The following is a 13717-nucleotide window of genomic DNA, read 5'->3' on the forward strand; positions in this document are numbered from 1 at the left end:
AAATTTAGATAGAAAGATTAAAAAAAACATAAAAGTGTAAGTAATGAAAAATGGTCGTTGTCGTGAGACCGAGTCAAAGCGTCTGAACCCAATCTAATGTACTTCTCCTAATTTTTATGACAACGATATCTCTTCTCTTCATATCTAATCTTTGTTTCTTTTGGTCTAATTTTTCATTTTTTTCCCGCAAACATAAATCTTTTGTATTTAAATTTTTGTTATATTTATATTTTAGAAGTGTTTGCTTGAGGAAAACCCTTTGGTATTTCTCTTGAAAATAAAACGACATTCTTCGCATGTTTGACAATTTGATTATTAATGGATATAATAAGATTTTTTTTTATAAAAATGACATAATAAGATTGATATGGTAGGTAGTTTGTAATATATCAGAATAATGTGTATCATTCTATTTTCTTTTGACCATGTGATATTACTCTTCTACGGTTTTGCATCATTGAGTATGCAATTCGATTCATTTCAATTATTCGAACCCGAATGTCAACCCTATGCTTAATTAATTAATTTGCACAAAATCATCAATACCAAGATTGTATGAGAAATCATTGTGAAAGATTTCTTTTATATACATATATATATATGTGTATATATATTAAAGCAAAAGTCATTCAACAATGATACGTTTTCCTATCTACCGAGTTCTTTCCATATTAATGCGGTTTCATTACAATTATTTATTATTCCATTGAAAAGTCTGACGATTAAATTCAAATAAAAATGATATACATACACATAACCATAACACGTATATATATATATATATACATACACACATGAATGGGCCTTAAGTATCAGCAACTGCTCACTGGCCCGAATATTAAATGAAGAAACAAAAAGCAGAGCATTTGGGCTTTGAAGGCAAAGCATTTTGTGGCCTATCTCTCTCTCTCTCTCTCTCTCTCTCTTCTTCCCATTAATGCCTTTCAAGTTATGAAGAAAACCATCCTTACACACTTGATTGAGCCTCACAGAATCAGTACAATCTCTCCTCCTCTTTTAAAGTCCTCAACCACATACATACATATACACATATATATACACATACACACACACACACACAAAGAAAAATTCATTTTTTTTTCCTATCTTCATATCTTAAACTTGATCTATAGGACCACTGCTCTTTGATTCCCTCCTTTCGGAGTACAAAGGCTATGGAGTATTATTGGATAGTAACACCATTGGTATAAGTCGCTTTCGGGGGATATAGAGGGAAAGCGTTAAATGGCAAAGAGGGTGAGGTCGATACCTAGGGTATGATGTATGGCGGTATTCGGGGGTACGAAAACCGGTCATTTTAGGTGTTTTTGACTGATGATAAGACAAGCTCTCAGTTTTCAAGAATCTTGATCCGACCCAAAGCCCGGGAGAGATGTGTCTTCATTCTGCTGCACAATGTAGGGGATGTCGTGTTAGATGAGGGCTAAACGTGTAAACCAAACAAACCTAAGAGAAGTTTCATCGGTGTTGTAAATCTGGAAAAGATTGCAAGACAGCCATGACATAAGCAAAGGACCTTCACATAATGAAAGATTGCTCCTTTACACCAGTTTCTGAAGATATGAGACCCTTTTCTGGTCTCCACCACAACAGCTTATTTGATATCTATTGAGCAATCAAAGTGATTTGACATCTCAGAAAGAAAAACTAGATGATGGGTTCCTCCGTAAGGTCGATATGAAAATGCGACATGTGATAACTTTCAAGACCAAGAAGAGCAGTGGTTAGATGATGAAACTGGATGCAAGCCACCGAATATCTAGTATGGTAACAGATGATGATGATGATGATGATGATGGCGACGAGCCGGTAACAAGTGTAATTGAAAATGTCGTTTGGTGCGTATCTTCTTTTATGCATCAAACTCCACATACTGAGAGATCTTAACCTTGTAGCAAAACCCCTACACTTGACTTCACCGTTTGTCTGATAAACGACCCATAAAAGTTCTCAACTACCTCCTAGGATCAGTTCAGAATTAAGAAAAGCGGCAACATCAAGGCCCTGTCTCTCTTGTTGCATAAAAAACAAAATACAGGCATATAATCGGATAAAAGATAGCGCAAGATAAATAAAGGCGGTGTACAGATAACTCAGAGAAAGACGTTTCACAAATTCAAAACCATCCTGGCCATCAATTTCACTTTCAAGCTGATTCCTGGCCCAAGTAAGAACTTAGTTGAAAGCACATGACTTTTATATAGTGACTAGATTCTATGATCCTATAGCATCCACAAAATGGCCTTAAATTAACAGGACATTTCAAGATCCATCAATGGATTATGTACGTCGGTGTTTACAGCTAGATATCATTTTATGCAGATTATTAATTTATATCGGGAAAAGAAATACATTTCGACATGTAAAAACTGTACAAGAGATGGAAGTACCTGGAGAAAAAGGACTAGTCACCCCTAAAAGGCAGCTGATCAAGTTCATCTACTAGCTCAGGCAAGGCAGCCTGACTTTCACTTCTGCATTGCAGCAACTGCCCCCTAAGACTTCGGATCAGCTCTTTAAGCTTCTGAATATTCTGTTCTTGAGAGAGAATTGTCTGCCAGAATTGATATAAGAAGAAGCCAACCGGTTAATGTAATGGACTAACAGGCAATTTGCAACAATATCACCAACGAACCTTTTCTTTCACAGATTCTTTGCCATGTGGTATATGTCGTTCTTCGTGAGGAAGAATCAGGCTGCTCTCTGTTTCACTCTCAATTTGTTGCTTCCACTCAAACTGCGAGGTCAGTACAATAAGCACAAAAACTAACACAAGCACCAAGGGCCTTGTCATCATGAAAACACAGTCCTTTTAGTCTTGTTTGACCTGTACATAACAGAACCAAAAGATGAACTGTGCACTGTTAACAAGAAAGATCGTGAAATAGATTCCCCAGGTGTTCGAAACTCGCATATTATATGTTTTTCTCCATCTAAATAGACTTAGGTGGAACCACAATCGCAGTCTTGAACGTTCTAGTTACAAGTATCAGCATTTCCTCTACTTCTTAAACAGTTGTCTTCTGAAGCTAAAGTAAGAAGCATAACACAAAAAACATGTATTTAACTTTCACATTCCTGCATCCTCGGGGATCAGACAACGGCAAGAAAGAAGCAAGACATATGCAGAGGTTTCACAAAACTAATGTATCTCTCTGTATACAGATTGCAATCCAAACACCATGTGATCCACTAATAGAATATCCCACGCAAAAACAAAAAATACCCACCAAAAATCAAACATAGAGAGAGATCAGAAACCTAAATTCCATTCGAGGAGAGCTCGGGAGACTGAAAAGTCCAAAGATCTCTACTTCCATGGACCTTAATCTTTCTACAAAATGTATGCAGTTCTTCACGCATGCCAAAAGTCCACAAACCCACGCACTCAGTTGAAGCAAAGATTCTATGAACATCACAAACAAGCTTTGGCTCTTGTTTCAGAAAATTTTCTCCCCATCCAAACAGACAGAGAGAAACACTTATTAACACCAGGGATCATTCACGTACTGCCGAAAACAAGAAAATAAATTTCCACACGAAAACCGGAGATCGATTGCAAGAAAATTTCGGAGCCCAGAAATTACGGTCACGAACAATTAAAAATTAATTTCTCTGATTAAACACTCACGAATCGAAACTCAGAAGCTGAAAGATTGCTCCTTTCGCCTTTGTGTTGACTTTTTCTCATTCTTCCTCCTTGCTTTTGATTTTTCAACGTATATACCCACCGCGAGTCGACGAAGCGAAGTGCATTGCACGACCATGTCGACCGACCACCATTAAATGAAACAAATTGTCAAATTGAAATTTTTTCCAGACGAAAAATGGGGTAAATTAAGATAAATCAATTTTCCTGGGGCTGATTTCGAAATAAAGATAACTTAAGGGGAATTAATAAAACATAGAAAAAGGCAGAAGCATTACATAACCATAGCAATCAATCAGTGGCAGAAGGTGCCGGAGAGGAGGAGGAATCCGGCGAAATGGGAAACTCGAATTCATCTTCCGGAAATCCTCGCTTCGCTTTGGCTTCGAGGTCTCTGTCGGAATCGGTCTTCTCATCTCTCTCTGTTTTTGTAAGAATCTGTCGGAGAATCTCTTGCTGAAATCGATCTAATCGTATGTCGTTGCAGAGCTTTTACTCAGAAAAAGCTCGAAGATCTAAAATCGCTCTTCGTCTCGCTCGCTTCTCAGTCTCAGAGCAATGGCCGATACGTTTCGTACCCCGTTTTCCAGGTTTCTATTGAATTCGATTCTCATGTCCCTCTCTTTCGGATTTTGGGTTTGTGAGAAGAAGCATCGAGATTCGCTCATACCTGTTATTGCAGGAGTACTTTGGTCTGAAGGGTTCTTTAGGTGAAAGGCTGTTTGATTTGGTGACGCAGCACAGGAAAGATGATAAACTCACTTTTGAAGATCTTGTGATTGCCAAAGTATGCATTGTTATTAGTTGATCTTTGATGTTTCTACTCGATCGGATTTTGTGGGCTTCAGTTTGGAATTTCAAGTCTCCTTTTGCTGTTCAAGAAATGGAAGCTGATCACAGAGATGCTGTTTTGAACATATACTCGTGTTTTTTTCAGGCAACTTATGAGAAAGGAACTGATGATGAGATTGATGAGTTTATTTACCAGTTGGTTGATGTGAATGGCAACGGGATCTTGACAAGGTACGGCCTGTTAACTATAGAACTCATGTTGAGTATACATCTTGATCTTGAATTTGCTTTAATGCATAATTGATCAAGATTTGGTACCTGTTTGTTGTGAAGAGCATAAGGTGGTTGCCCTCTGGTAAGCACTATAGAGCTGTTCTAGTGTAGGAACTAGGAAGATCTTGGCATCCACAAAGCATAGCAAGATCTTAGGACCTGAATTCTCTCAAACTGGGCATGTTTCAATTCACGAGAAATCTTAGCATCTGCGTTCAGGTCTGACCTAGAGTCTGTCATGGCTGTGATATTTGAGAGTGTTTTCTCCCCCGAGAGTTCTCACGACAAGGAAATGATGGATGTGTTCCTCAATGCTGCGACTCTCTCAAAAGCCAATCACGACGGTTCTGAAAAGGGTATGTCTTACGAGGATTTCAGAAGTTGGTGCTCGCTCGTTCCATCTGTCAGGAAATTCCTCGGAAGCTTGCTTATGCCACCTGATCCAGGTTATCTACTCTCTTCACTCTTTTTCTGCTGATTCTAATCTTCTACATGCAAATGTGATCTTTCCCCACTTGACCGTTTGGCGATCCTTTTGAACTCCGGTATTGTGTAGGGAGACCCGGATTTCTAGTCCCACACCTGCTTTATCCGGATAATGTTGATCCAGTTATGCTGTTGTTAAAGAAGGAATATGCTTGGCATATTGGAGGAGCTCTTCCTCAGCATGAGATGGAAGAGTGGAGACTCCTCTATCACAGTGCCCTGCATGGTCTGAGCTTCAACACGTTCTTCGGAAACATATCGTGAGTAGTAGTCTCAGTCATCTTATGATCATATCTACTGATCATGCTCATGCATCACCATTAACTTCATGAACAAATAGACAGTGAATCCTTTCATGAAATCACAGGAATCGTAATGATGTAATGACGACAGTTTTGATCATTAAAGACCAAGACGGATATGTATATGGAGGATATGCCTCTCAACCTTGGGAGAGGCTCAGCGATTTCTATGGCGATATGAAGTCTTTCCTTTTCCAGCTCTACCCTGCGGCATCCATTTTCCGACCAACCGGAGCCAACACTAACATTCAATGGGTACACAGCTTCACACTTCCCTGCCAAAAACCTACACAACTGAACATCATAGATGTGGATATTCCTTTGATCTTGAAATGGGTGTATGATGAATGTGCAGTGTGCTGTCAATTTCACTTCAGAGAGCATTCCAAATGGTATCGGGTTCGGAGGACGGGCCAATCACTTTGGCCTTTTCATATCTGCGAGCTTCGATCAGGGCCAGACCTTCTCCTGCACGACATTCGGGAGCCCCTGTCTCTCCAAGACGAGCAAAATACAACCAGAAGTAATAGAATGCTGGGGCATTGTAAACAGTGGAAAAGCACAAGAGAAGCAGCACAATGCAGTTAAAGGTACTGTCTTAGAGAGGTTCAAGGAAGACAGGAACATGCTCAAGATGGTTGGGATCGCGGGCAATTCAAACGAGTGAAAACACGATGATTCCTCATTGAGTTCCATGAATTCAGGCTCATGGATCGCCAATACAATGTGCATTGACCTTTAATCAATAATCAAAACTGCAGTGATCTTCACGTTTCATATGTGTAAGTATTGTACATTTGACTCATACCATTGGAGTTGAAACATTTCCAGTAATTGTTTCAGAATTCAACACATACAATTCTTTCATATTAAGGATCATAGAGTTTATATGCATATTAGATATGTGATCATTTCATAGGAACAACAAAAATCTAAACTTTTTAACGCATGAATCCTATCAAGTGAAAGAATTTGAGTTCAGACCAGTTTTGGTCAAAACCCAAATTTCATTTTGATCTTCTAACTGAAGAAGTATAATCCACCACAAACGACAGGACACCATGGAACTATTGAACACCAAAACCTATCAAGAAAATAACAAGGAGAAAAAAAAAAGGAAACAAAATTTGCAGAATTGAGAACCTAAGTGACGACACCAGCCACGAGTGAGATCAGATCACGTGAACCTCTAGAACCTTCTCCCACGACCGAACCCGAACGCTGGAGCCGGAGCGGCGACGGGATCCACCTTGACGAGCCCTGGCATGTCGGACATTCCCATGGCGGCGAGCATGTCGAGAGTCTCCTTGTCGACCTCGATGTGATCGATTTTAATGGCGGATTCGTCGGGGACGAAGTCCATACGACGCTCGCGCTCCTCCTCCTGGAGCTTGAGAGAGATTCCACGGACCGGACCCTTCTGGATCCGCTTCATGAGGTGGGTGGAGAATCCGGCGATCTTGTTGCGGAGCCTCTTAGACGGGATGATCGCAACTTCTTCGAGGATCTTCTTGTTGGTGTGGAAATCGAGGGTCATGCGCGAGTAGTACTTCTCGATCACCTGACGAGAGGATTTCTTCACCGTCTTCGTGCGAACGCGACCCATCGTCTGCAAAGAATTAGGGCTTCGAACTGGCTCCTGTTCCGGTGTTACGAGAGAGTGTGAAACTAGGGTTTCGGAGCCGTAGATCGTGATTTTAAATGTGAAAGAAGAAGAGGGGCAAAACGGTCATATCGATCAGGATAAGGAGAGTCACTTCGTTGAGGCCCAAATGTCTTGGCCCAGTAACCAAATATTGACCCATTATAATGCCGTCACTCGGATTCCGGATTTCATTGAGCTTCGATTAGGTTATATTGAAATTTTTTATTTTAATTTTAAAAAAAAAAAGATAATTACTTTGACTCGGTATCGATTTTGTTGGTAGAACTACTTGTATTAAATACACAATCGGTTTTTTCGATTATTTTATTGTTCGATTAAAATCGGTTTTATATAAATTATAACCATTGGATTAAAGAAGAAGTAACGTATCGAATGAAGAATTAACGTATAGGACTTATTGCATATAGGTTTATAATACACAAGAGTAATTAACTTATAGGGTTTTATTTGTAGCAAGATGTTGATTGTCGCATCAGAATTAGTTCTATTGATAATTTGGGTTTTTGTTAAATTATTTCTCGATTTTTGAAAAAGTTATATATACATTTGGATTTGGTTTTCACGTGAGGTTTTGGTTCAGTTCGTATTCTGTTTGGGACCTGAGTTTTATGAAAAATATTCACTTTCTAAAATGATTTTGTTTTAGATTCGGTTATTTCAATTCAGTTAATTTAGATTGACAAATCATATCGATCTATTGTTTTTCTTCGGTTCGATCTGAATTTGCACCACTTATATATGACATTATATGGAATGGTGATTATATATATATACATGAAGTTATTATTTGGACGCAAAACGTTACCCTATTATATCGCACCGAGTTCGTATGGGATGCACAACGATATTTTCGAAATTTCGTATCCTTATTTTCAGGTTCTAATAAAAGATATTGGCTGTATAATTAAATTTCTGTCTGAGCATGGCCTTATACACACAACTGAACAGTGCAGAGTTATTTCAATTTTGGTCCCTTTCAAGGCATATGTGTGTATATATATATATATATATATATATATATATATATATAAGACTTTTGGTCCGTTAAATGAGTATGCTCAAAGAGTCCTCCACCCAGGTTCGAATGTTACTCTTGACAAATCACATGTTATAAAAAAAAGATATTTGGTCCCCTATTTTTAGTATTATATAATACAATTAAAATATCCCTTCATAACATTTTATGTAATAAAGGTATATATATATGAAGACGAAGTGTTGGGAATGGAGACAATAATTAATAATTAAAAAAACTATTGGGAATTAAAAAAATGGCAGCTTACTTAAATTATCATGAAGCTTCGAGCACCACTTTCCGAAAATAAGAAAGGGTATTGTCTGTCTTCGGCGTCTGCAGAAACATTTGAATAATGAAAATGGCAGGTGTATATATATATATATATATCAAAATAATAGTTAACGTTATGCATGATTTATTCCAAAAGATATACAGAAGTCGTAGAAAATGAAGTTTCTTGATCATTTTTTCAATTAGGGTTTTGGCCTGGCTAATCTTCTGAAACATGAGATAAGTGAATGTGTGTAGCTAGATAGATACCTAGAATCTTTATCGTGAATTTATAGATTCTATTCAAAAATTTAAACTAAAGAAACAAAATACGATTTATCAAAGATAGATTATTGAATTTGAACATTTAATTAAAAGTAAGGAACAGAAACATATTTTTGTGGGTAATGATTAGCAAAAGTGGACCTTTCTTTTAAATATACTCCTCCACGAAAGAGAGACAGACAGAGAATTGAAATTAAAATGCATGACTCCACGTTTTTGCTTAGAATTCAATATGGTGTCGGGATAAATTTTCTTACGTTTATTCGTTAAATAAAAAAAGTTTTTTTTATATTAAACCAAACTAAATCAAAGTAAACAAATTTAAATAAAAGATAACCCTAAATTAGTGTAACCAATGAGTATGCGATAAGGAAAAAAAATAGTTCTTATCTTCGTATATATATAAAATCACATATATAATAATGTGATTTATATGTGATTGTGCTGAAAACATTAATGTATATGTCAAAAAATATAATAAACAAACAAACAAATATCAATCGCCCACAATAATAAAAGGCAAAAAGACAAACAAATATAAGTGCCCCAACAACCTCAATTATATATCATGGGAAAGCTATACACAATACATATGCCCCAACATGTGATTATATTTATTACGACAATCGAAATAAAACATTTTATTTATAATAATAATAATAATAATAACAAACTGATGAGTTTACTGAATGATGGGGTCAAGATGCTAACGTATATTCAAAAGGTGCCCCCAAATCGACCTGGGAAATGAGGCGAATTTTGTCCGTTTCTTCGTTTTCTATATTCTTGAAATTAATTTTGGAAATGATATGTCTAAACTAAGAAACAGGTCCATAAATGATGTCACAACAATATTAGAACCCTAGAGGGGAAAAAGGGTACCCAAATGATTAATTATTTTGTCCAAACACGCCAAGTAGCCCCTAGAGCATTAGATCCAAACTCAGAGTCATCGACAACAGATTTATGATCCACCGAGGAAAAAATATGCAATTAATATGTACGTATATTCTATTTATCATGGTTAAATAATGGAAAAAATCACACGACGATGTATATATATATATATATATAATAACGAGTCCAACAAAATTTGTTGTTGGAATCAATATATAAATCCGTTATATCATTAATTGGAACACTTTGTTTTAAACTTTTGAAAATAACAATAAAATAATAAATTATAAACATTTATACAGGTGAGTAAATATAATATATATATATATATATATATATATCTATGTATAACGTATTCTCTCCATTTATGTAGGATTAGATGAAAAAATACATCTAATTGAAACAAATAAATTTGTTTATGCAATTGAATCATCCGCGTACGACGGCTTGAGTAGGAGGAAAAAATGAAGCACGGACACAGGAAGAAAATATCCAATTGGACAAATCTTATCTTCCCCGTTGTTTTCTTCTTCTTACAATCATATTGGAAAACCAAACTACCTAGTATTTTATATAATTTTTTGTTATTTTATATATTTCAATATATTAATATTTTTACGATTGGCAAATAAATATAGTTTATACATTAAGTTCTATTTTTTGTTGAGGAAAATGAAACGGCTAGGGACCAATAATGGTGTCCTGCAATCACGTGACACAAAAATTCATGATTTGTTTTTTAAAATATAAGATATTATGAAAAATACATTTATAAAACATTAGCAAATAAAAACAGAAGAGGACCACGTACGTAACCATTTGCACGTCCTTAGATTTTTCAGATAGACACGAGATAAAATATTTGAACCGACAAAGTAAATATTCTTCACAGATTATTTACGTTTGTTAAATATATATTTTGAGAATTTTATGTACATATTGGCGTACCATGCAATGATATAAAAGTACATGTCATATACACTTATATACGCATATTTATCTTACCTAAATATAAATGAGCTAAACAAGATAGAGAACGTTATATATGTATGTGTGTGTATGTATGTATGTATGTATGTATGTATGTATGTATGTATGTATGTATGTATGTATGTATGTATGTATGTATGTATGTATGTATGTAGGTATGTATGTAGAACCATGTAAGTAGAGGTGGAGATGCATGGCATGCGATGTAGTGTCGGAAAGGCAGCGCAAGTTGGAGTTTTACTTGCGTGAAGGGAAAGTTATCCCATGTGCCCTAAACTTTGGGTGAAAACCATGTTCAATCTCAGCCGTTGGATCTTCCTAACCCTTGCGTCATCCCTCTGAGCCCCATCTATCGCCACGCTTCTCTTCTCTCCCTCTAATATATACATATAGTGAAAGATACAGTATGTATCTTTATCGATTTCACATCATTAGTCATTTTACCCCTACTAAATCATTTAAGGAGGAAGCTATGTTAAACGGTATTAAAATGATGGACTAATTTAATTATATATATATATATATATATTCTAGCCTTTAAGAGGTTAGGTTATAATATATATATATACAGTTATATATTGTATAGAAGATCTTGTTCTGTCTCGAGATAGCTGAAGATCAAACATGTTCGTCCCAATTCAGTAGTTTTTAATGTCCGAAGCTTAAAAAAAGGTAAGCTTGATATGAATATCCTATATATATATATATATATCATTATTGTATGATGGGTTTTAAGTTCCGATTTACTAAAGAAATATTTCAAATATCTCCAATACTATAGGTTCGTCATGGAATCCAATGTGCTTGACCGTATTGGAAACAAAAAACCAAAACCCAAAAAATACCGACCCAGAAAAAAAAAATAACGCAAATAGAATGATATATAAAATTGGGGATTGTATATATACACATTTAGGGGACAGTATATACATATATAAGTAAAAAAAAAATATTTATAAGATTAAGGGACAAAATCAGGATATATGAGTATATATATCATGATTTTGAATATATTTGCCTCGACTCGCAAACCTCAAAAGCAAGCCTCTCGATCGTTGTCGTGTCCTTAGGATCCTATCCACTAAAGCTAACATCAAATAGTCCCCGCAGTCTTCACGCCCTTCTTCTTTTTCCACCCTACCATTCTCACTTTCACATCTCTCTCTCTCTCTCTCTCTCTCTGTATCCAAGAAAAATGTCATCAGTCAACCATTACTCAAGAGACGTCGACCAGGCTACTCTCTGGTGGCAACACCACCGCTGCCAAAACGACGCCGTTTCTCCGCCGGAAACCTCCGAGACATGGCGGCGGAATCAATCCCTCAACGACGTCGCATCGTCGTTACAGAACGACCCGAGTAGTAGTAGTTGTGGTATCGAACATTATCCTCCACCATTAGAAACCCTACTCTTCGAGAAGTCTCTCACGCCAAGCGACGTTGGAAAACTCAACCGCCTCGTCATCCCCAAACAACACGCCGAGAAGTACTTCCCCCTTAACGGGTCCTCCTCCGCCGTCTGCAGAGGTGGAGACACGGCGGAGGCGGCTGCGGCGGAGAAGGGGATGTTGCTGAGGTTCGAGGACGAAGCGGGGAAGTGTTGGGTTTTCAGGTACTCGTATTGGAACAGTAGTCAAAGCTACGTGTTGACCAAAGGATGGAGCAGGTACGTCAGAGAGAAACAGCTCGACGCCGGCGACGTCGTCTTCTTCCTACGCCACCACTCCGATGACCGGAGAATCTTCATCCGGTGGCGGAGACGCGGCGGAGGTGGTGTTTTAGTGAATACGACGCCGTTTTCGAGCGGTGTGGCCACGTCGACGGCGCCACCGTCTTATCATCAATTTCATCACCAGGTCCACGCATCTAGTTATCCTCACTCTGGTAATTTTTTTATTTTTGCGAAATGTATTATGTAAATGGGGGTACTACAAATTATTTCTATATAAAGATTGGTAATAAATTTTATTTAAAGGTAAACTGTTGTCGGAATTAAAAGATCCATGCAATTTTTTAATTCAAACATATCCTTCGTTTACGTGTGTTTATGTCTCTATATAATTGCAGCCCAATATATATAGGGCTGGGCACGGGTCGGATACCCGCGTTTTTGGAGATATCCGTCTTCGTTTTCGTTTTCGCGGGTTTCAAAGAAATTCTATCCCTGTCTCTATCTCATAATATCCGGGTACCCATCCAACGGGTACCCATAACTAAAATACGGGTATCCGTGAGTACCCGTACCCGTATAAAAAATATTAAACAATATAAAATTAAACCAAATAATCAATAAAAATATACATATTTTATTCCAAAAATATATTTTTAAGTTTAAAAATTCTTAAAATATAATAATATGCATACAATCCTATAAATATTTTAAAATATACACAATAATTTGAAGTTGAATCTATCAAAACTTGAAAATCCAATATATAATCCTAAAGGAAAGTAAAAATAACCTAAGTATTTTAGAAATTATATTAAAAATATAAGGTTAATTTTGTAATTTTAATATATATGCGGGTACCCGCGGGTACCCGCGTATTTCAATATATAAAACCCGAACCCATACCCGTATAACGAGTATTCTAGTTTTTAATACTCGTTTTCGTTTAGGTATCAAGTACCCATTTTTCGAATACCCATGAGATCGGGTATCCGCTTACCCGCGGGTAACGGGTTTAAATGTCCAGCCCTAAATATATACATACATATATATATATAATGAATTGAGATGGTATACACGCGCGTGGAGGCGCGTGAGGAGAACATCCCAATCCAGTGGAATAAACGTCTCAAGAAATTTTTTTCTTCTTTTTTTTTCAATATTTTGTTCGGTTGTATTATGTCTTGTTATTGCAAATTAAATACTAAGAAATGCACGTACGTGAATATTTATTATTTACAGGAGGCATCGCCGCAACGGAGGCGGCGGAGAATCAGTCGGCGGCGATGGGGCCGAGTTCCAGGACGGTGAGGCTGTTCGGAGTTGATTTGGAGTGCCAACGTGACCACGACGATGACATGGCAGTGGCCGCCGATCCACCATTATTACCCTCGCCCCGT

At 37.0% G+C, this 13717-nt stretch overlaps 4 protein-coding genes across 11 annotated transcripts; 2 read left to right on the plus strand and 2 right to left on the minus strand.

Annotated features, from left to right (window-relative positions):
* Positions 1–727: 727 nt before the first annotated feature.
* On the minus strand, positions 728–3814 carry LOC104826814. 7 transcript variants are annotated; one of them, XM_010559711.2, is made up of 4 exons: positions 3653–3814; positions 2657–2875; positions 2412–2575; positions 728–1409 (listed from the first exon to the last, which is right to left on the minus strand). In XM_010559711.2, the coding sequence occupies exons 2-3, from the start codon at positions 2816–2818 to the stop codon at positions 2426–2428; spliced, it is 312 nt and encodes a 103-aa protein (XP_010558013.1). In that variant the 5' UTR covers positions 2819–2875; positions 3653–3814; the 3' UTR covers positions 728–1409; positions 2412–2425. The 7 variants fall into 7 exon arrangements, with proteins under 7 accessions (XP_010558013.1, XP_010558009.1, XP_010558008.1 ...); XM_010559707.2 differs by having other exon boundaries at positions 728–1406; positions 2657–2848; positions 3653–3805; XM_010559706.2 differs by having other exon boundaries at positions 2657–2848; positions 3653–3801.
* A 134-nt stretch (positions 3815–3948) lies between these two features.
* LOC104826813 (TLD domain-containing protein 1) lies at positions 3949–6375 on the plus strand. Of its 2 annotated transcripts, XM_010559705.1 has the most exons (8): positions 3949–4060; positions 4158–4260; positions 4353–4457; positions 4608–4693; positions 4955–5181; positions 5292–5481; positions 5589–5778; positions 5879–6375. In XM_010559705.1, the coding sequence occupies exons 1-8, from the start codon at positions 4008–4010 to the stop codon at positions 6188–6190; spliced, it is 1266 nt and encodes a 421-aa protein (XP_010558007.1). In that variant the 5' UTR covers positions 3949–4007; the 3' UTR covers positions 6191–6375. The 2 variants fall into 2 exon arrangements, with proteins under 2 accessions (XP_010558007.1, XP_019059719.1); XM_019204174.1 differs by lacking the exons at positions 3949–4060; positions 4353–4457; positions 4608–4693 and having other exon boundaries at positions 4202–4260.
* Positions 6376–6486: 111 nt separating this feature from the next.
* LOC104826815 (40S ribosomal protein S17-4-like) lies at positions 6487–7202 on the minus strand. Its single transcript, XM_010559713.2, has one exon. It carries the CDS (start codon positions 7127–7129, stop codon positions 6713–6715), a length of 417 nt encoding a protein of 138 aa, XP_010558015.1. The 5' UTR covers positions 7130–7202; the 3' UTR covers positions 6487–6712.
* Positions 7203–11633: 4431 nt separating this feature from the next.
* On the plus strand, positions 11634–13696 carry LOC104827445 (B3 domain-containing protein At5g06250; the record flags this gene model as incomplete). Its single annotated transcript, XM_010560617.2, has 2 exons — positions 11634–12532; positions 13560–13696. Coding segments are annotated over exons 1-2 (825 nt in total), but the record flags the coding sequence as incomplete, so codon positions are not given.
* Between the last annotated feature and the right edge of the window lie 21 nt (positions 13697–13717).

This window comes from Tarenaya hassleriana, unplaced genomic scaffold (assembly GCF_000463585.1).
Source record: "Tarenaya hassleriana unplaced genomic scaffold, ASM46358v1 Cleome5, whole genome shotgun sequence".
Taxonomy (NCBI): domain Eukaryota; kingdom Viridiplantae; phylum Streptophyta; class Magnoliopsida; order Brassicales; family Cleomaceae; genus Tarenaya; species Tarenaya hassleriana.

Excerpts from the sequence above, each read along its gene's own strand:
- LOC104826813 (XM_010559705.1), top strand. The coding sequence starts at position 4,008 with ATGGGAAACTCGAATTCATCTTCCGGAAATCCTCGCTTCGCTTTGGCT. Across the intron at positions 4,458-4,607 it reads AAGATCTTGTGATTGCCAAA|GCAACTTATGAGAAAGGAAC; the intron begins GTATGCATTGTT and ends TGTTTTTTTCAG. Across the intron at positions 5,482-5,588 it reads ACGTTCTTCGGAAACATATC|GAATCGTAATGATGTAATGA; the intron begins GTGAGTAGTAGT and ends ATGAAATCACAG.
- LOC104826814 (XM_010559711.2), bottom strand. The coding sequence starts at position 2,818 with ATGATGACAAGGCCCTTGGTGCTTGTGTTAGTTTTTGTGCTTATTGTA. Across the intron at positions 2,576-2,656 it reads AAGAATCTGTGAAAGAAAAG|ACAATTCTCTCTCAAGAACA; the intron begins GTTCGTTGGTGA and ends CAATTCTGGCAG.
- LOC104826815 (XM_010559713.2), bottom strand. The coding sequence starts at position 7,129 with ATGGGTCGCGTTCGCACGAAGACGGTGAAGAAATCCTCTCGTCAGGTG.